This window comes from Macaca thibetana, chromosome 11, assembly GCF_024542745.1.
Source record: "Macaca thibetana thibetana isolate TM-01 chromosome 11, ASM2454274v1, whole genome shotgun sequence".
NCBI lineage: Eukaryota > Metazoa > Chordata > Mammalia > Primates > Cercopithecidae > Macaca > Macaca thibetana.
Genome location: NC_065588.1, coordinates 52,057,335 through 52,079,936, shown reverse-complemented (window position 1 = coordinate 52,079,936; position 22,602 = coordinate 52,057,335). Strand labels below are relative to the sequence as shown.

General features: G+C 44.0%; 1 protein-coding gene across 3 annotated transcripts in view; it reads left to right on the top strand.

Annotated features, from left to right (window-relative positions):
- SARNP (SAP domain containing ribonucleoprotein) overlaps positions 1–22,602 on the top strand; it is a 238,725-nt gene that overhangs the window by 204,030 nt on the left and 12,093 nt on the right. For all 3 annotated transcript variants that reach the window (XM_050749192.1, XM_050749193.1, XM_050749194.1), the window contains one exon: positions 331–399. In XM_050749192.1, coding sequence (XP_050605149.1) covers positions 331–399 — 69 coding nt within the window. The remainder of the gene's footprint in view (positions 1–330; positions 400–22,602) is intronic.

Genomic DNA, 22,602 nt, shown 5'->3' with positions numbered 1-22,602 from the left:
AGAATGGTAGACTTGTTTGGAGGTGATGATTTAGACATGTGTTTGCTTTCTCCAGCAGTGTTTGCCTTCCCTTGATCTTAAGCCCTCCTTAGGCTATTGACACCTGTGATAAATGCAGGAGGCAGGACTGAATGTTTCACTGCATTCCAGAGGAGGCCTTTTAATAATCAGTGGACTGGATGGTTGCTGCTTAGTTTTCTTATTTTTCTCATAGGGTATCTTTGATGTTATAGGCTTGTTTGAACTCTTAGCTTCAGACTATAGTTTCCGCATTTTTTGTTTTCTGTTTTGATTTTTTAAAACTGTGTTCTTTCCCCCATGTTTTTATAGGTTAACTTGGATAAGCTGAAGGAAAGAGCTCAAAGATTTGGTTTGAATGTCTCTTCAATCTCCAGAAAGGTAATGTAGGTTCGATGGAAGTAATGTTTTCATGACATTAGAGCAGCTTATGGGAACTACATAGTCTGGAAATGACCCTCCTGAGAATGTAACTGGCTACAAAGCATTTCATTTCACATACTCGTTTGACTGTCACCTCCTCTCGCTGGCTCTTGATTATATTATAGGAATTATTTCACAAGCCGATTGCTTTTTCCCGTTTGTTTTCCCGATTGTTTTCATAGCTTTCACCCAGGCTGCTAGAGCATGGTCTATATTTCTTTTCTTTCTTTCTTTTTTTTCCTTTGAGACAGGGTCATTCTGTTGCCAGACTGGAGTGCAGTGGTGTGATCATGGCTCACTGCAGGCTTGACCTCCTTGGGCTCAGGTGATCCTCCCATGTCAGCCTCTCACGTAGCTAAAACTGCGGCGCGTGCCACCATGCCCAGCTAATTTTTTTCTATTTTTGGTAGAGACGAGATTTTGCTATGTTACACAAGCTGGTCTCAAACTCCTGGGCCTAAGGGATCCACCCACTTCTGCCTCCCAGAGTGCTGGGATTACAGGCGTGAGCCATTGCACCCAGCCTGAGTATGGTCTATATTTCTGTTGGTTAAGATGTTGAATTCAGTGAAGTTAAAACTTATTACAACTACTTTAACTTTGATAATAGGCATAATGGGAATTAAATAATCAGGAGAAGATAGTCTTGTTTTTAGGTCAGAAGTACTTAGAAATAAAACTTGGAGGATTGGTGGAACAAAAATAAAAAAGTTAACTCATTCTTTATGCCCCTCTGCTAACTGATGTTATTTACTTTATTAAGCAAGATGACTTTGTTTACTTCATGCTGTGTGGGATGATTGGTTCCCCAGGGCATAGTTGCCTTTGTAGTTTTGCTAGGCACATTGGATAAAATGATAAGGATTTTTCTATTTGCCTAGAGCAGGTGATCTCTTAATCTTTGTTGTTTAGAACGGGAACATGTTTCTTGGTTGTCAAAGTGGTGGCAGGGTATTTGAAACCAGAAAAACCATCATTTAAGAAAAAAATCGGCCGGGCATGGTGGCTCATGCCTGTAATCCTAGCACTTTGGGAAGCCGAGGCGGGCGGATCACCTGAGGTCAGGAGTTTGAGACCAGGCCGGCCAACATGGTGAAACCCTGTCTCTACTAAAACTACAAAAATTAGCCGGGCGTGGTGGCACATGCCTTAATCCCAGCTACTTGGGAGACTGAGGCAGGAGAATCACTTGAACCCGGGAGGCGGAGGTTGTAGTGAGCCGAGATCATGCTTCTGTACTCCAGACTGGGCAACAGAGTGAGACTCCGTCTCAAAAAAAAGAAAAAAATCATTATTTCCAACTCAGCATAAAAGTATTTAGCTCTCTAGAAAGCCATTGAAAGAAACTTATCTGACATTGGTTATATGTTTTGCTTAGTAAAAAAACTAAACACTAAAAGTAATCATTATTGTGCCACTATGGAACATTTGTGCACAACTTTGTTCCATCTTCCATTTAGGTTAACTTTTTTTTTTTTTCCCAATCTTTTTTGAGACAGGTTCTCACTCTGTCACCCAGGCTGCAGTGCAGTAGCATGATCACAGCTCATTGCAGCCTCCATTTCCCAGGCTCGAGCAAGCCTCCCACCTCAGCCTCCTGAGTAGGTGGGACCACAGACGTGTGCCACCATGCCTGGCTAGTTTTTTGAATTTTTTTTTAAGAGACGAGGTCTCCCTGTGTTGCCTAGCTGGTCTCGAACTTCTGGCCTCAAGCCATCCTCCTGCCTTGGCCTCCCAAAATGCGGGACTATAGGTGTAAGCCACTGCACCTGGCCTGGGTTATCATTTTTTATATTAACCAGAAATATAGCATCAGGTCCGTGTGCCTAGCATGATGCTGAGACCATCTATGCTCAGTGGGAATACTTGCTCATTTATGTGAAGTAAGAAAAAATTTGGAGTTGAGAGGCAGAGTATGTGATTCTTAAGCCACATGCACCTTAATTGGGAACGGCTGTTATAAACCAAAGGTCACTTGTGTTGTGCCAGATGGCCAAGGGGAAGGATGCCTTGGATCTGTGGCCCTAGTTCTCGTCTGTTTTCTCCTCTTTTATATGAGGGCTAGATGTCTGAGAACCCCAGCAGTAAAAATTCACTCCCATCTTCTAAGGAATTGTCTGTGTTCCTTCAGAATCTACAAAATTGAACATCATATCTCTTACTACATAGCTCATAGCTCCTACTACACATTGCTGAGAAGAATTTGTCCATCAATGCTATACTATATACCTGTGTTATTTTTATAGTATTTCATTACAGGAATAGCAGGTCTTTCTCTTCCCTTCCCTAGACTTTTTCTCTTTCTTTGACCTTTTTTCATTTTTAATCCACAGGAGGCTGAGTAAAACAGATACATATATTAACTTTGTGACTTTGAGCAAATTACTGAACTTCTTTGATCCTCATCTGTAAGACTTAGAGCAATACCTAGCAACCTGATTGGGAAGAGTAAATAATTGGATACAGGGCCAGGTGCAATGTCTTATGCCTGAAATTCCATGATTTTGGGAGGCTGAGGTAGGAGGATTAATTGAGCCCAGGAGTTTGAGGCTGCAGTGAGCCATGATAGTGACACTGCACTCCAGCCTGGGTAACAGAGTGAGATCCTGTCTTTTTTTTTTCTTTTTTCCTGAGACAGGGTCTTGTTCTGTCACCCAGGCAGTGCAGTGGTGCAGTGGTGCAGTGGTGCGATCTCAGCTCACTACAACCTCTGCCTCCTGGGTTCAAGTGATTTTTCCCACCTCAACGTCCTGAGTAGCTGAGAATATGGGAGCGCGCCACCACACCCAGCTAATTTTGCATTTTTAGTAGAGATGGAGTTTCTCCATATTGTCCAAGCTGGTCTCAAATTTTTTTTTTTTTTTTTTTTTTTTTTTTTTTGAGACGGAGTCTCGCTCTGTCGCCCAGGCTGGAGTGCAGTGGCGGGATCTCAGCTCACTGCAAGCTCCGCCTCCCGGGTTCCCGCCATTCTCCTGCCTCAGCCTCCCGAGTAGCTGGGATTACAGGCGCCCGCCACCTCGCCCGGCTAGCTTTTTGTATTTTTTAGTAGAGACGGGGTTTCACCCTGTTAGCCGGGATGGTCTCGATCTCCTGACGTCGTGATCCGCCCGTCTCGGCCTCCCAAAGTGCTGGGATTACAGGCTTGAGCCACCGCGCCCGGCCAGGTCTCAAACTTTTGGTCTCAAGTGATCCACCCACCTTGGCCTCCCAAAGTGCTGGGATTACAGGCGTGAGCCACCGCACATGGCCTAGACTCTGTCTTTAAAAATAAAAATTGTATACAGTATTCAAAATTACCTAACAGTGCTACTTTGACCCTCAATAAATGTTGGTTTTCTTCCTTTTTTTTTAGTTCAGTTCTGTTGGTAAATTGCCTTTAACTTGACTCAATTTTAGTTTTTGTTGATCATTGATAAGATTTCAGCACCCATTTTAAGTCTCTGGAGGGTTGTAATACAATAATGGTAATTGGCAGAACTCTGGCTCTGAGCTTCCTTCTCTAATAACATTGATTGCCAATATGTATAGCATATTTTTTTATTTGCATATGTGCCTAGAGTAGTGCTTCTGAAATTATCTGTGGCAAAAAACTAGTTTAAAAATTTTTTTGATTATCGCAGTGATAACTTTTATAAAATGCAATTAAAATGTTACAACAGTATTAAATTATTCTGAAAGTTTCTTAACATTTTCAATTTCTGGACCTTTACACACTGGTAAGAAACAGTTTGGAGACTAGCACCAGGAGGCAGACTATATTTTAAGTAGCACTTTACTAGCATATGTATGGTTTCTAGGGACTACTTTACTTGGAGATTTGTGACCTTTTGAGATGTCCTCTTTGAGTATAGGCCCCATTTACATTGGTTATAAGTCTTGATTTTCAGAACCATCCTAATTTGAACAGTTTGGTCTGTTTTGTCCCGTAAACCATCACAGTGTCCCAGAAATGCTGATGTTTTGCTGTCTACACCATCACTGTCCAATAAAACATTTTACAAAGCCATTTGTGGCTAGTGGCTACTGTATTGGACAACTCATATCTAGCTTATATCTCCCACACAGCTTTCATACTTGGAAGTGGCATAGAAATTACTTGTCAGACCACATACTTGCACCTCTGTTAACCTGTAGCTGAGAATTTTTTTTAATAATTGTAGAAAATATAAACAGTTTCAGAGTAAATCTATGAAAGGAGAGAAGTTGGAGGAAAAGGAGTAAGACATAAGAAAAGTAAGGATTCTTTTTTTCTAGAACTTAGTGTTCTAGTGAACAGTTCCATATCCTGGAATTGCAGCTGGGTACATTGTCTGGTGAGAATTGGCTAGTTCTTGTGCTTAACTATTTATCACCAGAATGAGTTGTTACCTAGTGTTTGGTTGGTTGGCAGAGGTTAGTGACTTAGTTAAGTTTGTGTTTACGGAACTGCCAGATGAGCATACTTTTGTCCACTTCATCCTGGGATTCTGGGTTCCAGTGTAACCTTCTATATAATTTGGTCACTTGTCTTTTAAGTTATGTAATTCTCTAGGCACGGATTTTATTCAGTTAGATGTGGTACACATAGTGGCAGTTAGCAGGTAATGTAGCCTCTTCTCCTAGTATTCTAAGCAAGACAATGAAAAACCCACTTTTTGTCATCTCTGTTGCGTGGGGTTTGTCTGCTTGATCCAACTTATGTCCCTGCTTGCTTGCTGATTTCTCTTTAGTGGACTTGGCTACTGATCAGTGTAGTATATGAATAAAGAGGAAGTATGTGAGAGCAAATGAGCTGTGGATTGAATAATGTTTATGATCGATTTCTTTTTTTCTTTTTTTTTAGAGATAGGGTCTCATATGTTGCCCAGGCTGGTCTCCAATTCCTGGGCTCAACTGATCCTTCTGCCTCAGCCTCCCAAAGTGCTGGGATTACAGGTGTTAGCCACTGTGCCCAGCCTATTTTTTATTTATTTATTTTTTAATTGTCACAATCTGCTTATCTCCTCTTCATATTTTAGATTTATGGCTTGAGCCTATTACAGATTTAAGGAACCTGAGTCTCTGCTATTTTTCCTAGGCTGACTTTTGCATGACTATTTATATATTTCAGTTTTTAGCTCCACTAGTGTACTATACACATATCAGGCACTACACAGAAATGTAAAGAAATCTCTCTCCCACCTCCCCCCAGCCTCCCCTAAATCATCATCTCCTTTTCCCTCTGCCCAAGAAAAGTCTGTTTGTTCATGTTTCCAGCTTAAGTCTCAGTGAATAGAATCTTACTGGTTTAGACTAATGGAAAGTGACAAGGCGAAGAATGGCATTGGCATTTACAGAAATTTTTTTTTTTTTTTTTTTTTTTTGGTGAGATGGAGTCTTGCTCTGTCGCCCAGGCTGGGTGCGGTGGCGCGATCTCCACTCACTGCAAGCTCCACCTCCTGGATTCACGCCATTCTCCTGCCTTAGCCTCCCCTGTGGCTGGGACTACAGGCGCCCACCACCGCGCCCGGCTAATTTTTGTATTTTTAGTAGAGACAGGGTTTCACCGTGTTAGTCAGGATGGTCTCGATCTCCTGACCTCGTGATCCACCCGTCTCGGCCTTCCAAAGTGCTGGGATTACAGGCGTGAGCCACCGCGCCCGGCTACAGAAATTTTTTACACAAGAGGCTATAAATTGTCCCCTTCAACCCTTTGGACTGTTTGAGGATAGAGTGGCATGGCTTTTCTCATAAGTCTCATGGTGACAGTGGACTAACAAACCTCCCACCCCCCTCAAACAAAACAAAACAAAACTCAGATAAATAACATGTAGCTGGTTTGCTCTCATTGATCACCAGCTAGGTTTTCTGTCTTGTGCTTGACTGGTTGTTTTTCCTCCCTCTGTTTCCCGTGCCTCCCAAGAGAAGTAGTGTTTGGGTCAGTGCCGTTGGTGAAGGACAGAACTTAGCCTGGCACATAGGAAACCATTTTTATTTTTCTTTTAAGACAGGGTCTAACTCTGTCACCCGGGCTGGAGTGCAGTGACACAATGATAGCTCACTGCAGCCTCAGCCTCCTAGGGTCAAGTGATCCTTCCGCCTCAGCCTCCTGAGTAGCTGGGACTACAGGTGTGCGCCACCACACCCAGCTAATTTTAGTATTTTTTGTAGAGATGGGGTTTCACCATGTTGCCCAGGCTGGTGTTTTTGAACTCCTGGACTCAAGCAGTCTTCCAGCCTCAGCCTCCCAAAGTGCTGAGATTACAACCATGAGCTACTGTGACTGGAAACTCATCTTCGAAAGGAGTTTGAAGCCTGGGCAACATAATGAGACCCTGTCTTCTATAAAAAGTAAAAACAAATTAGCCAGGTGCAGTGTGGCACATGCCTCTGGTCCCAGCTATTTAGGAGACTTAGGAGGGAGGATTGCTTCAGCCTAGGAGGTCAAGACTGCAGTGAGCCATGTTCATATCACTGCATGCCAGCCTGAGTGATGGAGCGAGACCCCATCTCCATAAAAAATTTTTTTTTTTTTTTTTTTTTTTTTTTTTTTTGAGACGGAGTCTCGCTCTGCCACCCAGGCTGGAGTGCAGTGGCCGGATCTCAGCTCACTGCAAGCTCCGCCTCCCCGGTTCACGCCATTCTCCTGCCTCAGCCTCCCAAGTAGCTGGGACTACAGGCGCCCGCCACCTCGCCCGGCTAGTTTTTTGTAGTTTTTAGTAGAGACGGGGTTTCACAGTGTCAGCCAGGATGGTCTCGATCTCCTGACCTCGTGATCCGCCCGTCTCGGCCTCCCAAAGTGCTGGGATTACAGGCTTGAGCCACCGCGCCCGGCCAAAAAATTTTAAAAAAGAAAAGAATGGGAGATGGATAGAGGGAATAAAGCCAGCTCAGTTAATATATTTGTAGTCAAGGGATATTAGTTTTGGTAAAAACTAAGTCTGGGCTTAGTGCTGTAGTATTAACTGCTGTGCTAATTTGAGTGGATTGTTTTGTATTTTTCAAACATTGGCACCTCGGGAAGGAGGAACTTGGTACTTTAGGACATTATAGGAAATCCATCTACATGAGTATTTAAAAAAACAAAACAAGTCTAATCCCAGGCACTAAGCAGAAAACTGGAATGTGGTTGATACTCTTTTCTTTCCCCAGGAATGTGAGGGAGGTATATGTTACTGATTCTTGGTTACTAGTAGAAGGTACAAGCATCTTATATCATTATTGACCTTAGCACATCTTCCTTTTTTATGTATTAGAATAGTACCAGGATTTTTCTACTTCCAGCCCTTCATATAGGTAACTGTCCTAAAGAGTTATCTCAGCCGGGCGCAGTGGCTCACGCCTGTAATCCCAGCACTTTGGGAGGCCGAGGCGGGCGATCACAAGGTCAGGAGATTGAGACCATCCTGGCTAACATGGTGAAACCCCATCTCTACCAAAAATACAAAAATTAGCCGGGCATGGTGGCGGGCGCCTGTAGTGCCAGCTACTCGGGAGGCTGAGGCAGGAGAATGGTGGGAACCTGGGGAGGTGGGGCTTGCAGGGAGCCGAGTTTGCACCACTGCACTCCAGCCTGGGCAACAGAGCGAGACTGCATATCCAAAAAAAAGAGTTATCTTAAGTCCAGCAAACCCTGAAGGATACTTTTCCTAGGTTTATGATTTTTGCCACGCTTATTTCCTGATGGGTATGATCTGTGTTAACACAGTGTCACAATATAAAAAGTTTAGGCTGGGCACAGAGGTTCACACCTATAATCCTAGCTCTAGTACTTTGAAGTATCACTTGATCCCAGGAGTTCGAGACCAGCCTGGGCAACATAATAAGATCCTATCTCTACAAAAAATAAAAATAGCCAGGTATGCTGGTGAGTGCCTGTAGTCCCAGCTTCTTGAAAGGCTGAGGTGGAAGCATTGCTTGAGTCCAAGAGGTCAAGGCTGCAGTAAGCCATGATGGCATCACTGCACTTTAGCCTAGGAAACAGAGCAAGACCCTATCTGAACAGCAACAAAAAGAATATAAAAAGGTTGAAAGTAGCCGGGCGCGGTGGCTCAAGTCTGTAATCCCAGCACTTTGGGAGGCCGAGACGGGCGGATCACAAGGTCAGGAGATCGAGACCATCCTGGCTAACACGGTGAAACCCCATCTCTACTAAAAAATAAAAAAAAAAAAAACTAGCCGGGCGAAGTGGCGGGTGCCTGTAGTCCCAGCTACTCGGGAGGCTGAGGCAGGAGAATGGCGTGAACCTGAGAGGAGGAGCTTGCAGTGAGCTGAGATCCGGCCACTGCACTCCAGCCTGGGTGACAGAGCAAGACTCCGTCTCAAAAAAAAAAAAAGGTTGAAAGTAGACTGTGCCTCTCCTGACTTCTTCATGAGGCTGGTGACTAGAATATTCTTGGGTAGCTGCAGTGATCATTTTCATGAACCTTTTGTATTACATTTTTTATCACCATTGGTAGGAGATGAACCGCTTCACAGTAAGTGAGGTATTGGATGTGCCTTTTTGTTTGTTTGTTTGTTTGTTTCGTTTTTGAGATGGAGTTTCGCTCTTTTGCCCGGGCTGAAGTGCAGTGATGCAATCTCAGCTCAGTGCAACCTCTGCCTTTCGGTTTTAAGCGATTCTCCTGCCTCAGCTTCCCAAGTAGCTGGGATTGCAGGCACCCGCCACCACGCCTGGCTAATTTTTGTATTTTTAGTAGAGATGGGGTTTTGCCGTGTTGGCCAGGCTGGTCTCGAACTCGTGACTTCGTGATCTGCCCGCCTTGGCCTCCCAAAGGGACCTGCCTTGTTTGTTAGGAGCTTGTCACTTAACTGTATTGAGGTACCAAAGAGGAAGCTGAGACAAAGTCAATTCAAAGTACAGACGGGCACCAGTCTTCTAGCATACAGATTTCATTGTAGCTAACTAACGGCATGCTGTTCTCAATTCACTCTCTGGAAGGCCTGTTGTATTCTATCTTCTATTCTCCCACCATCTGAAATAAGTGAAGAAATATTTTTTGTTCCTTTGCTTCAGTGCTGGGTTTTGGTGTACAGATTAGCCATTGGGATGTGGAAAGATGAAAGAGGTTCATACAGCAGTCCTCCCTTACCTGTGGTTGTGCTTTCTGTTGTTTCAGTTACCCTCAGTCAACCACAGTCCTAAAATATTACATGGAAAATTCCAGAAACAAACAGTTTATAAGTTTTAAATTGCACACTGTTCTGAGTAGCATGATAAAATCTTGCCATGTCCTGCTCAGGTACATGAATCATCCCCTTGTCCAGCATATCCCTACTACTTCCCCATTAGAGCAATGCTTGTGTTGAAGTAACTGTTATTTTACTTAATATTGGCCCTAATGCGCAAGAGTAGTGATGCTGGCATATTGTTGTAATTTTTTTTTTTTTTTGAGACAGAGTTTTGCACTTGTTGCCCAGGCTGGAGTGCAGTGGCGTGATCTTGGATCACTGCAACCTCTGCCTCCTGGGTTCCGGTGATTCTCCTGCTTCAGCCTCCCAAGTAGCTGGGATTACAGGCATGTGCCACTGTGGCCAGCTAGTTTTTTATTTTATTTTTATTTATTTATTTATTTTTTGAGATAGAGTTTCTCTGTCACCCAGGCTGGATGGAGTGCAGTGGCACAATCTCAGCTCACTGCAACCTCCGCCTCCTGGGTTCTAGCAATTCTCCTGCCTCAGCCTCCCGAATAGCTGGGATTGCAGGCATGTGCCACTATGCCCGGCTAATTTTTTTTGTATTTTTAGTGGAGATGGGGTTTCACTATATTGGCCAGGCTGGTCTCGAACTTCTGACCTTGTGATCTGCCCACCTTAGCCTCCCAAAGTGCTGGGATTACAGGCATGAGCTACTGCGCCCGGCCTTATTTATTTATTTATTTATTTAGAGACAAGGTTTTGCTCTGTCACCCAGGCTGGAGTGCAGTGGCATGATCACAGCTCACTGCAGCCTCCACCTCCCGGGCTTAAGTGACCCTCCTACCTCAGCCTCATGAGTAGCTGGGACTACAGGTACACACCAACACGCCCAGCCAATTTTTAAATTTTTTTGTAGATACAGGGTCTCACTATGTTACCCAAGCTGGTCTCAAACTCCTGGGCCCAGGTGATCCTCCCGCCTTGGTCTCCCGAAGTGCTGGGATTACAGGGTTGGGCCACCATGCCTGGCCTGTTCTATTTCATTATTGCTGTTAATCTCTTATTGTGTCTAATTTAAAAATTAAAATTGCAGGTAAAAACAGTATATATAGAGTTTGGTACTATTTGAGGCTTCAGGGGGTTTTGGAATGTATCCCTCTTATATAAGAGGGACTACTATACTATGGTTTTAGAAGTTGGTCACCAGCCTTCTCAGAGGGTCTGTAATTAGGATTTGTTTGTTTAAGTATGGCTGTATAAACCTTTTCCAAAGGAAGAATGATGGGGCCATGCATAGGATATTACCAACATGGAACTTTATAAACCTAAGGAACCATAAGCTATGGTGAAGAGTTTGGTAGAGTATCTTTAAAGGAAGTAGTGGTAGAAGAATTAGATCCCAGAATAAGTTGGAAAAGTAGCCTGCTTAGTAAATTTGGGTTCTATTCAGATATACTCAAGCAGCAGTGCCTAGGCTTGGTGTAAAATTTAATTCTCCATTTCTCTTTCTTATACAGCCGTGGGACCAAGAAAAACGCAGATAGTAGACTTGTAAGTGGAAAAAACAAAACTAAATGTAGGCCCCTCAGCCATTGATACCTCACTGATCAAGAGCTTTTGGGGGAATTTCCCCGCTCCTTCATCCTAGGTTATTTCAATAACTGTTCTTTTCAACTTAGATTAACCACCAAGAAAAGAAGATTACTCTATGATAGATAGAGATAGCAATTGAGAGAGTGGATATCTTAGAAGATAAATTTCAGGAAAAGCTAAAACTCAACCTCATAGTCTTCAGGATTTCTTAGATAACATTTCTTGGAGTTTTTTGTTTTGTTTTGTTTAGTTTTTTGTTTTTTTGTGTGTTTTGTTTTGTTTTGCTTTGCTTTTTGAGACAGTCTCACCCTGTCCCCCAGGCTGGAGTGCAATGGCATTATCTTGGCTCACTGCAAGCTCCGCCTCTCAGGTTCAAGTGATTCTCCTGCCTCAGCCTCCCGAGTAGCTTGGATTACAGGTGCGTGCCACCACGGCCAGCTAATTTTTTGTATCTTTAGTAGAGACAGGGTTTCACCATGTTGGCCAGGCTGGTCTTGAACTCCTGATCTCGTGATCTGCTGGCCTCGGCCTCCCAAAGTGCTGGGCTTACAGGCGTGAACTACAGCGCCTGGCCTCTTGGAGCATTTTTAAGACTAAACAAATGTTTAACCACTCTTTTACATTCCCTTTTCATTCATAATACTTTGAAAATAAATATTGGGCCTTTTTCAAGGAGAGATACAATGTGTAATCCTATATCTGTTTTCTTCTTCTCTGTCTCCTCCCCTTTAAGATAAAAAAAATGCAGTACTCTTCCCCACCCGCCCAGTGGAACAAACTTTGAGAGAGTGGTAAAAGGAGCTGTTTAAAGGGGAAACAGGCCAGCACAGTGACTCAAACCTATAATCTCAGCACTTTGAGAGGCCGAGGCGGGTGGATCACCTCAGGTCAGGAGTTTGAGACCAGCCTGGCCAACATGTGAAACTCCATCTCTAGTAAAAATACAAAAATTAGCTGGGTATGGTGGCTCACGCCTGTAGTCCCAACTACTCAGGAGGCTGAATCACGAGAATTGCTTGAACCCTGGAGGTGGAGGTCTCAGTGAGCTGAGATTATGCCACTGCACTCCAGCCTGGGCAACTGAGAGAGACTTGGTCTCAAAAATAATATTAAGAAAAATAGGCCAGGCGTGGTGGCTCATGCCTATAATCCCAGCACTTTGGGAGGCTGAGGCGGGTGGATCATGAGGTCAGGAGATCGAGATCATCCTGGCTAACACGGTGAAACCCCGACTCTACTAAAAAATACAAAAAAAATTAGCCAGGCGTGATGGCAGACGCCTATAGTCCCAGCTACTCAGGAGGCTGAGGCAGGAGAATGGCGTGAACCCAGGAGGTGGAGCTTGCATTGAGTTGAGTTCACACCACCGCACTCCAGCCTGGGCAACACAGCGAGACTCCATCTCAAAAAAATAATAATAAATAAAATAAAATTAAAAAATAATAATAAAGAGGAAACAATAGGGGAAACTCTCTGACCTCAGTTTATTCCATCATCTGGTTCTTCATCTGTCCCTGCAGAGGAACAGAACTTGTCTTTTGTCTGTAACACAAATACATCATCTCCCTCCCTTCCCAGGTTCCCCCACACCCACACGTCTCACTTCCTTTTATTATGGGTCCAGTCAGTGATGTCAGTTATGTGCGCCATTCAACTGCTGTTGAACAGCTTGGCTATAGGAATTTGGAAGAGCGAAGAGGCAGAATGGAATTTTTCTCTCTCCTGACTAGAGCAAGACAATGTATTCTAATTTCAACCAGAGAAGTAGGAGACGGGTTTTTCTTTGCTCAACTTCTCCTTCTACTGTCCCACTATTCCCTACAGTCCTTCAACATATACTTTTTACCTAGCCAATGTATGAGGAAAAAATTGGACAAGAGATGTTAGAAGTAAAAATTGAACATTTTAAGAGGAAAAGTTTGGGCGGGTGTAGTGGCTCACACCTGTAATCCCAGCACTTTGGAAGGTTAAGGCCGGTGGATCGTGAGGTCAGGAGATCGAGAACATCCTGGCTAACACGGAAAAACCCTGTCTCTACTAAAAATATAAAAAATTAGCAGCACGTGGTGGCATGCGCCTGTAGTCCCAGCTACTCGGGAGGCTGAGGCAGGAGAATCGTTTGAACCCGGGAGCCAGAGGTTGCAGTGAGCCTAGATCACGCCACTGCACTCCAGCCTGGGTAACAGAGTGAGACTCCGTCTCAAAAAATAAATAAATAAATAAATAAAGAGGAAAAGTCTTTAATATTTAGGGAAACAAGGTGAAATTTTTGATGCTATGTCAGCATTCATGGCTGGTGCTTTGCGCTATATTTATGGTAAACTGGGTATTTGGGAAAGTTCTGTTAGATGTTTAGACCTCCCTGAAGGTGCATGGCTGAGATCATTAAGCTCTCGTACCTTTTAATTTTATGTATTTCTCTCTGATTTCATTCATTGAATTTGCACCTGAAGAACTTCAGGTAAAGAAATTTGTAGTAAGAAAAAACTCTTTTCTGTTTCCACTGGTCAATACCCCCTCCATAATGTCTTTGCATTCCTTCGTCTAACATGTCAGAATTGATGACTTCGATAAAAGACAAGTTTTATGCCTCTCTTTGGCCCCCTGCTCGTCTTTGCCACAAGAGTAAACACAGCCTCAAAGGGCTCAAGAGGAGTGCTGGATTCTGTTAAGTCTGTTTTACTTTTCAGTATGTTCAGTTGTTTTTGCCAGCCTCTTTCTTGAGATGGGCTTATTCTCTGGGTAAGAGTTTTTTCTTTTTTCTTTTGAAAGTACCACTCTTAGTACATACGGTAAATAGTTTTAAAAATTACATTATATCTGGTTGTATATCTAATTTTGGGGTGATAGATAGTTGGCCTGGCCTTTCTGAGTGAAGCAATATCTATCCACACTCCCAGATACTCTCCCCAGCTGTAGTGAAATGTGAGCTCTCTGAATCCAAGTATACTCAGCCCTCTGTATCCATGGGTTCTACATCTGTGGATCAAAAGCATTTGGGGGGGAAAATACAACAATAAAAAACAATACAAATGAAACAGGATCGTATAACAGCTATTCATGTAACATTTACATTCTATTAGTTGTAAGTACTCTGGAGATGATTTAAAGTATATAGACGGGATGAGCGTAGGTTATATGTAAATACTGTGCTTTTTTTTTTTTTTTTTTTTAAAGATGCAGTCTCACTCTCTTGTAGAGTGCTGTGTCCCAGATCCTGGCTCACTGCAGCCTCCACCTCCTAGGCTCAAGTAACCCCACCGCATCCCCCGCAAGTAGCTGGGACCACAGGCGTGCACCACCACGCCTGGCTAATTTTATTTTGCAGAGACAAGGTCTCCCTATTTTGCCCAGGCTAGTCTCCAAGTCCTTGGCTCAAGCAGTCCTCCTGCCTTTCAAAGTGCTTAGATTACAGGCGGAAGCCACTGCACCTAGCCTTATGTCATTTTGTATAAGGGACTTGAGTGCCCACAGATTTTGGTATCTGCAGGTGGGGGCAGGGGTGGTCCTGGAACCAATGCTTCTTGGATTCTGAGGGACAACTGTATATCCTTCAGAGTCTCTATGGGAGGAAATAAAGTGGTGTTGGGGAAGGAATTTTTTGGTATATGTGTATGTGATTAATTTTTTTGATAGGAAATTTTGGTTAAAGGCTCCTCATGTTGTGAGAGCTATAGCAGAATGGGAATGTTTAAAATGTATGTTAATACTTGAGAGGTTTATACATGTGGGTTCAGTTAAAATAAGATTGAACAATTATGGGATAGTTCATTTTCTTATGTACTCACCAAAGTAGCAGAGTTGCTCTTCATGACAGATAGCTAAAGGAGGTCAGATCCCATAGTATTTTGGAGGTGGAGGTGGGGATGAGGCAGGACATCAAATTGGAGATACTTTAAGGGGATTACTTGGTGGTGATGTTTGTAAATTAGCAAAGACCCCATTTTTAATATAATATGAAGTCCCTTGTTAAGATCTAGAAAATTTTAACTCCTTTTTTCCTCTCCCCTTCCTTTGCTACTCTTTTTTTCATGGTTTTTTTTTTCTTTCTTTTTTTTTTTTTTGAGACAGTCTCGCTCCGTTTCCCAGGCTGGAGTGCAGCGGTGTGATCCCAGCTCACTGCAACCTCTGCCTCCTGGGTTCAAACAATTCTCCTGCCTCAGCTTCCTGAGTAGCTGGGACTATAAGTAGGCACCACCACGCCTGGCTAATTTTTGTATCTTTGGTAGAGGCCGGGTTTCACCATGTTGGCCAGGCTGGTCTCAAACTCCTGACTTTGGGTGATTCGCCTACCTTGGCCTCCTAAAGTGCTGGGATTACAGGTGTGAGCCACCATACTTGTCCATCTTTTTTTCATTTTTTTTTTTCTTTTTTAATTTAACCTTTTAACTCCCAGAGCAGATTCTTAGGACAGAAATAGAAATGTGTGGCCGGGCGTGGTGGCTTGCGCCTGTAATCTCAGTGCTTTGGGAGGCCAAGGCAGGCAGATCACGAGGTCAGGAGGTGGAGACCATCCTGGCTAACATGGTGAAACCCTGTCTCTACTAAAAATACAAAAAAAGTTAGCCGGGTGTGGTGGCAGGCACCTGTAATCCCAGCTGTTTGGGAGGCTGAGGCAGGAGAATGGCTTGAACCCGGGAGGCGGAGGTTGCAGTGAGCCAGTGTTGCGTCACTGCACTCCAGTTTGGGTGACAGAGCAAGACTCCACCTCCAAAAAAAAAAAAATACAAATACAAATAGAAATGTGTTTTCAGGCCGGGCGCGGTGGCTCACGCCTGTAATCCCAGCACTTTGGGAGGCCGAGGCGGGCGGATTACGAGGTCAGGAGATCGACACCATCCTGGCGAACACGGTGAAACCCCATCTCTACTAAAAATACAAAAAAATTAGCCGGGCGTGGTGGTGGGTGCCCGTAGTCCCAGCTACTCGGGAGGCTGAGACAGGAGAATGGCATGAACCCGGGAGGCAATGGAGCTTGCAGTGAGCGGAGATTGCGACACTGCACTCCAGCCTGGGCGACAGAGCGAGACTCCGTCTCAAAAAAAAAAAAAAAAAAAAAAAGAAATGTGTTTTCAGGGTATTGTACACTTGGAGTTTGTAACAAATATTAACTCTGGAAGTCCCTAGCAGGGGAGATATGTAACTGAGAAGGAGATTATATTTGAAATACTTGATCTGGACTTTATTTTATTTATTTATTTTGAGGGGGTTTCACTCTCGTCACCCAAACTGGAGTGCAGGGATGCAATCTCGGCTCACTGCAACCTCCACTTCCTGGGTTCAGTCGATTCTTCTGCCTCAACCTCCCGAGTAGCTGGGATGACAGGTGCATGCCGCCACGCCTGGCTAATTTTTGTATTTTTTTCTTTAGTAGAGATGGGGTTTCACCATGTTGGCTAGGCTGGTCTTGAACTCCTGACCTCAAAGTGATCCACCCGCCTAGGCCTCCCAAAGTCCTGGGATTACAGGTGTGAGCCACCGTGCCCAGCCCCTTGATCTTGACATTAGAAAGTAATTATTGGTAGGGAGTTTATTGGGGTATAGAGGAGGCAGTTACAGAATTTGCATATCATACCCATGCTTAGGTATGAGGTGGTTGAAAAGAAGGAGCAATTAGAAATGAACAGAGGTGGTACAGTGGCTCATGCCTATAATCCCAACATTTTGGGAGGCCAAAGTGGGAGGATTACTTGAGCCCAGGAATTGAGACCAGCCTGTGCAGTATAGTGAGACCTTGTCTCTACAAGAAAATAAACAATTAGCTGGGCGGGCTGGCATGCCTGAAGTCCCAGCTACTTAGGAGGCTGAGGTGGGAGGATTGCTTGAGCCGGGGAGGTCCAGGCTGCAGCGAGCTGTGATCATGCCACTGCACTCCAGCCTGGGTGACAGAGCGAGAGACTCTGTCTCAAAAAGAAAAAAGGGCCAGGTGCAGTGTCTCATGCCTATGATCCCAGCTTTTTGAGAGGCCAAGGCGGGTCGATCACTTGAGGTCAGGAGTTTGAGACCAGCCTGGCCAAGATGGTGAAACCCCGTCTCTACTAAAAATACTAAAATTAGCCAGTGTGGTGGTGGGCACCTGCAATCCCAGCTACTCAGGAGGCTGAGGCAGGAGAATCACTTGAACCTGGGAGGTGGAGGTTGCAGTGAGCAGAGATCACACCATTGCACTCCAGCCTGGGCAACAAGAGTAAAACTCTGTCTCAAAAAAAAAAAAAAAAAAAGAAGAAGAAATCCCATTTTCCCTTTCCCCCACTTTATTGATATTCCTCCTTTCCCTTTGTATCAGTTCTGTAGGAAAAAATGCCTTTGTGTGCTGCAATCTAGTTGCCTCCCTCTTTTCCCCACATAACTGCAGTGTGCCCTGATCTTGTTTTGGCATGTTCTTCCTGTATTGAACTGTGATGAAAGATTCTCTCTGCTTTTCTATTTGAATTGTAGGAGAGCAGTAAGACAGGTGTGCTACCCAGAATCCTCTGTGATTTCGTCACAGCTCTCTTTTTACCCCTCACATCTCTGCGGCTGAAATAGTGTTTGTAGGAAGCATAAACTTTGGAATACCCTTAGCATTTATAGGAAATAATTGGAGCAGGATGGGAGTCTTCTTTGGACTTGATGAGAACTTTTTTTTTTTTTTTTTTTTTTTTTTTTTTTTTTGAGACGGAGTCTCGCTCTGTCGCCCAGGCTGGAGTGCAGTGGCCGGATCTCAGCTCACTGCAAGCTCCGCCTCCCGGGTTTACGCCATTCTCCTGCCTCAGCCTCCCGAGTAGCTGGGACTGCAGGCGCCCACCACCTCGCCCGGCTAGTTTTTTGTATTTTTTAGTAGAGATGGGGTTTCACCGGGTTAGCCAGGATGGTCTCGATCTCCTGACCTCGTGATCCGCCCGTCTCGGCCTCCCAAAGTGCTGGGATTACAGGCTTGAGCCACCGCGCCCGGCCGATGAGAACTTTTAAAAAGTTATTTGGTCTGTATTTTTTCAAAGCTACTTGAAATGGGCCCCAAATAATGGTTGCACATAAGGGTTACGGGGAACCTTTTAAAAAATACAGCTCTGTAGGCCTTCCCTTTTGAGATGTCGATTTATTAGGTTGGGTTGTGGCCTGAAATCTGCATTTTTAAATACTTTATATGAAAATAATCTGGTTTCCTAGTGCTCACTCTTAAATTTCTGAATGGTCAGTTAACTGTCCTCCCTTCTCTGTATGTTTTGGCTAAAACAGCATATACCTCTCCTGAAAAGTTTCAGCTTCCCAGGCTGGGCACAGTGGCTCATGCCTGTAATTCCAGCACTTTGGGAGGCCGAGGTGGGCGGATCATCTGAGGTTGGGAGTTAGAGACCAGCCTGGCCAACATGGAGAAACCCTGTCTCTACTAAAAAATACAAAATTAGCCAGGTGTGCTGGTACATGCCTGTAATCCCATCTTCTCAGGAGGCTGAGGCGGGAGAATCGCTTGAACCCGGGAGACAGAGGTTGTGGTGAGCTGAGATCGTGCCATTGCACTCCAGCCTGGACAGAAAGAGCAAAACTCTGTCTCAAAAAAAAAAAAAAAAAAATTTCAGCTTCCCTCTACTGACTTCTTGACATTTCTGCCAGGCTCTGCATCACTTATCCTTAAAAGCAGCAGCTCCTTGGCTTTTAAGGGAGGGAGATGGGGACTTTTAATAGAAACTTGATTTCTGGGGGTCTCAAGTGTGAAGCCTTCATTTCCTCCACCTGCCTTGCTTTGTCCTACAATCAGCTAGAGCAAGACCGAAACGACCTCCTCTGGGGTTGAAGAGGAGTGGGGGTTGGGGAAAGAGCTTGATTTGGACAAGAGAAGGAAAAGGTGGTGGAACCTAGTGAGCAAGTAGTTCTTACCTGACTGTGTTCTTGGGCTTCAAATCCTGTGAAGATAAGAGGAAATACGATTCCTGGTGTTCTCTTTAAAGTTCCTAGCACCCTATCAGCCCTAGAAAGTTGATACTGATCTCACACTTGAAAGAGACTGTTGAGAGTAGGTTAAGATAGTTATATTGGGGAGGTGTGTTATGTGTATGTGTGTGGATAGTGTTGGAGTGTCTCTACTATATTATTTGCTAAGGTGGTGTACTTGCTGCTAGTCTGGTCTCTCACCTTCATCTGCTTAAGCTCTGTGCATTGATTTTTGGGACCACCCTATGTTCTGTTGTCTGGCTGGCATAAAGGCTCGGGAATAAACAGTTTCAGAAACTGGGGCAGGGAAGGTGACAGCTGTGTTTTTAAGCATCCAAGTGTTTCTGAGAGAATAACCATCAGTTGCTGTCATTCATCCTGAGAGTATGAAATTGGAAGCTCGCTTACCCCGGAGTGTTTCATAACCTTTACCTCTGGGAAGTCAAGACCATGTCATCATTAATCTACCATCGCCTGAAAGCCCTCAGGCTCTGCTTTTCATCCTGCCATCAGTCATGTGGCACCGAGATTCAGGAAAAGTGGCCAAAAGGCTCCCTCTTTTCCTTTTTCCATACTACCTTGCATTCCCTTGGAAATCAGACTGGCCTGAGAACTATTAACATCTTAATATGGTAACTCATTTACAGAGGGGGGCAGTTATTTGTTATTTTTGTGAAATATGACATCTTAGCTCTCTGTCAGCCTCTTTTCTATCACTCTAGGGAAAAGACTTCTGAGGGGGAAAATAATAGCAGTACCTGAGCTCCCCTGAAATGCTTCTTTCTGCTTGTAAGGATTTTTCTCACTGGACTCTTTAGATTGGAATTTCTGCTTCTCACACATGGTATAAGGAGGGATGATAAGTGAGTGAGCTTGTTACACTTGACCAGGAACAGTGCCTGGCTTGGTTAATTCTTTTGGTCGCAGAGAATAATGATGTTTCTTATTTGAATCCAGTAAAAGTACTCATGTTTTATGTTCTTGGGAATTACTGAGTTCAAATTCCCTAATGATGCTTGGGTTACACTTTGCTTTGTTTCTCCTAGTTTCTTTTTATATGATCCGGAGTGGCAATGGTAATAAGATTGAAGAAGGTGGGCCGGGTGCGGTGTCTCACACCTGCAATCCCAGCACTTTGGGAGGCTGAGGCGAGTGGATCACCTGAGGTCAGGAGTTCGAGACCAGCCTGGCTAATATGGTGAAACCCCGTTTCTACTAAACACACACACACACAACTAGCCAGGCACGGTGGCACACGCCTGTAATCCCAGCTACTCGAGAGGCTGAGGCAGGAGAATCACTTGAACCTGGGAAGCAGAGGTTGCAGTGAACCGAGATTATGTCATTGTACTCCAGCTTGGGCAACAAGAGTGAAACTCTGTCTTTAAAAAAAAAAAAAAGATTGAAGAAGGTGAATGCTTTCAACACACAACCCATGGGGTGCTAATTAAATCAAATTGGACCCCTTTTGGCAGAGTAAATAGCCATGGCACACAAGCAAGGAGCAGTATTCTTTATTGTATTTAGGATAAAATTAGTAAGATTCGAAAAATGTTCTCATGAATTTGAATCTTGAAGACACAGATTGGGTTTAGAAAATAAAGTTAGAACTCCATTTTGGGTAGACATAGTAATGGTACTCTGCTGTAAAAAGGGAACAGACACTTTAGAAAATATCTGTGGTATTCAGCTGCCAATTATTGCATCCGATCTTCCTTTTGCAGCTTACTTCCTGGCTACAGTATATATGCCATGGAAATCATTGCTAAGAACCCTTAATTTAAAATTTCTAGTTATAGGCTGGGTGTGGTGACTCATGCCTGTAATCCCAGCACTTTGGGAGGCCGAGGTGGTTGGATCACTAAGTCAGGAGTTTGAGACCGGCCTGGCCAACATGATGACACCCTGTCTCTACTAAAAAACAAAAATTAGCTGGGTGTGGTTGCAGGCACCTGTAATCCCAGCTACTCGGGAGGCTGAGGCAGGAGAATCATTTGAACCCAGGAGGTGGAGGTTACAGTGAGCTGAGATTGTGCCATTACCCTTCAGCCTGGGCGACAGGGCGAGACTCTGTCTCAGAAAAAAAAAAAAAAATTCAGGGCCGGGCGTGGTGGCTCGTGCCTGTAATCCTAACACTTTGGGAGGCTGAGGTGGGTGGATCATGAGGTCAGGAGATTGAGACCATCCTAGCTAACACAGTGAAACCCTATCTCTACTAAAAATACGAAAAAAAACCCCAAAAAACTAGCCGGGCCTGGTGGCAAGCACCTATAGTCCCAGCTACTCAGGAGACTGAGGCAGGAGAAAGGCCTGAACCCTGGAAGCGGAGCTTGCAGTGGGCTGAGATCTTGCCACTGCACTCTAACCTGGGTGACAGAGCAAGACTCCGTCTCAAAAAAAAAAAAAAAAAAATTCTAGTTGTAACCTGGTAACTCTTTCCCGTCTCTTTTTTCTTCTCAGGACATTAAGTATTTTAATGTTTATAGAGGAGTATGTTCTAAAGACACCAGCAGCAACCTTGTAACTAACTACACTTCATCTTGCTTTCTAAATTCCTATCTCTGTTTCTGTGTGTTTGCTTTTCATCTCTGGATCTCATGTTTCTCTCTCACCTCAATACTTCTGGCCTCTCTCTTCTAATAGAAACACAAATACTCCTCACCTTACGATGTGGGTTATATCCTGATAAAAACCCATCTTAGGCTGGATGCAGTGGCTCATGCCTGTAATCCCTGCACTCTGGGAGGCCGAGGCAGGCGGATCACGAGGTCAGGAGATCGAGACCATCCTGGCCAACACGGTGAAACCCTGTCTCTACTAAAAAAACACACACACACAAAATTAGCCAGGCATGATGGTGGGTGCCTGTAGTCTCAGCTACTAGGGAGGCTGAGGCAGGGGAATGGCGTGAACCCAGGAGGCAGAGCTTGTAGTGAGCCGAGATTGTGCCACTGCATGTCAACCTGGGCAACGGAGCGAGACTCCATCTTAAAAAAAAAAAAAAAAAAAAGACCATCTTAAGTCAAAAATTCATTTAATACACCTAACCTTTTGAATATCATAGCTTAGCTAGTTGACCTTAAACATGCCCAGAACCCTTATATTAGTCTACAGTTGGGCAAAATCATCTAACACAAAGCCTATTTTGTAATAAAGTGTTGAATGTCTCATGTAACTTATTGAATACTGAAAGTGAAAAACAGAATGGTTGTATGGATACATCAAGTATAGTTTCTACTGAGCATGCATCGTTCGCTGTTGTAAAGTTGAAAAATCTTAAGTCAAAGCATTGTAAGTTGGGGACCATTTGTATGTTCAAAATCACTTGCTAAAGACAGGCTAAACATTTGGCTCCAAGCCTTATGGCAGCCAGTAGAAAGGGAAAGCACAGTTGCGCTGTTTATGGTTATTCACAGGATTCAGAAGGTAAAAACTAACAAGTTCCCTAAGAAAAGCATAACTCTTTTGGATCTGGGGGCTAGAAAGAAAATTTCCCTCATGAGTCCTCATAATGCAGTTATGTAAAGAACAGTAGTATACACCTTTATAGTAACTTGGTGA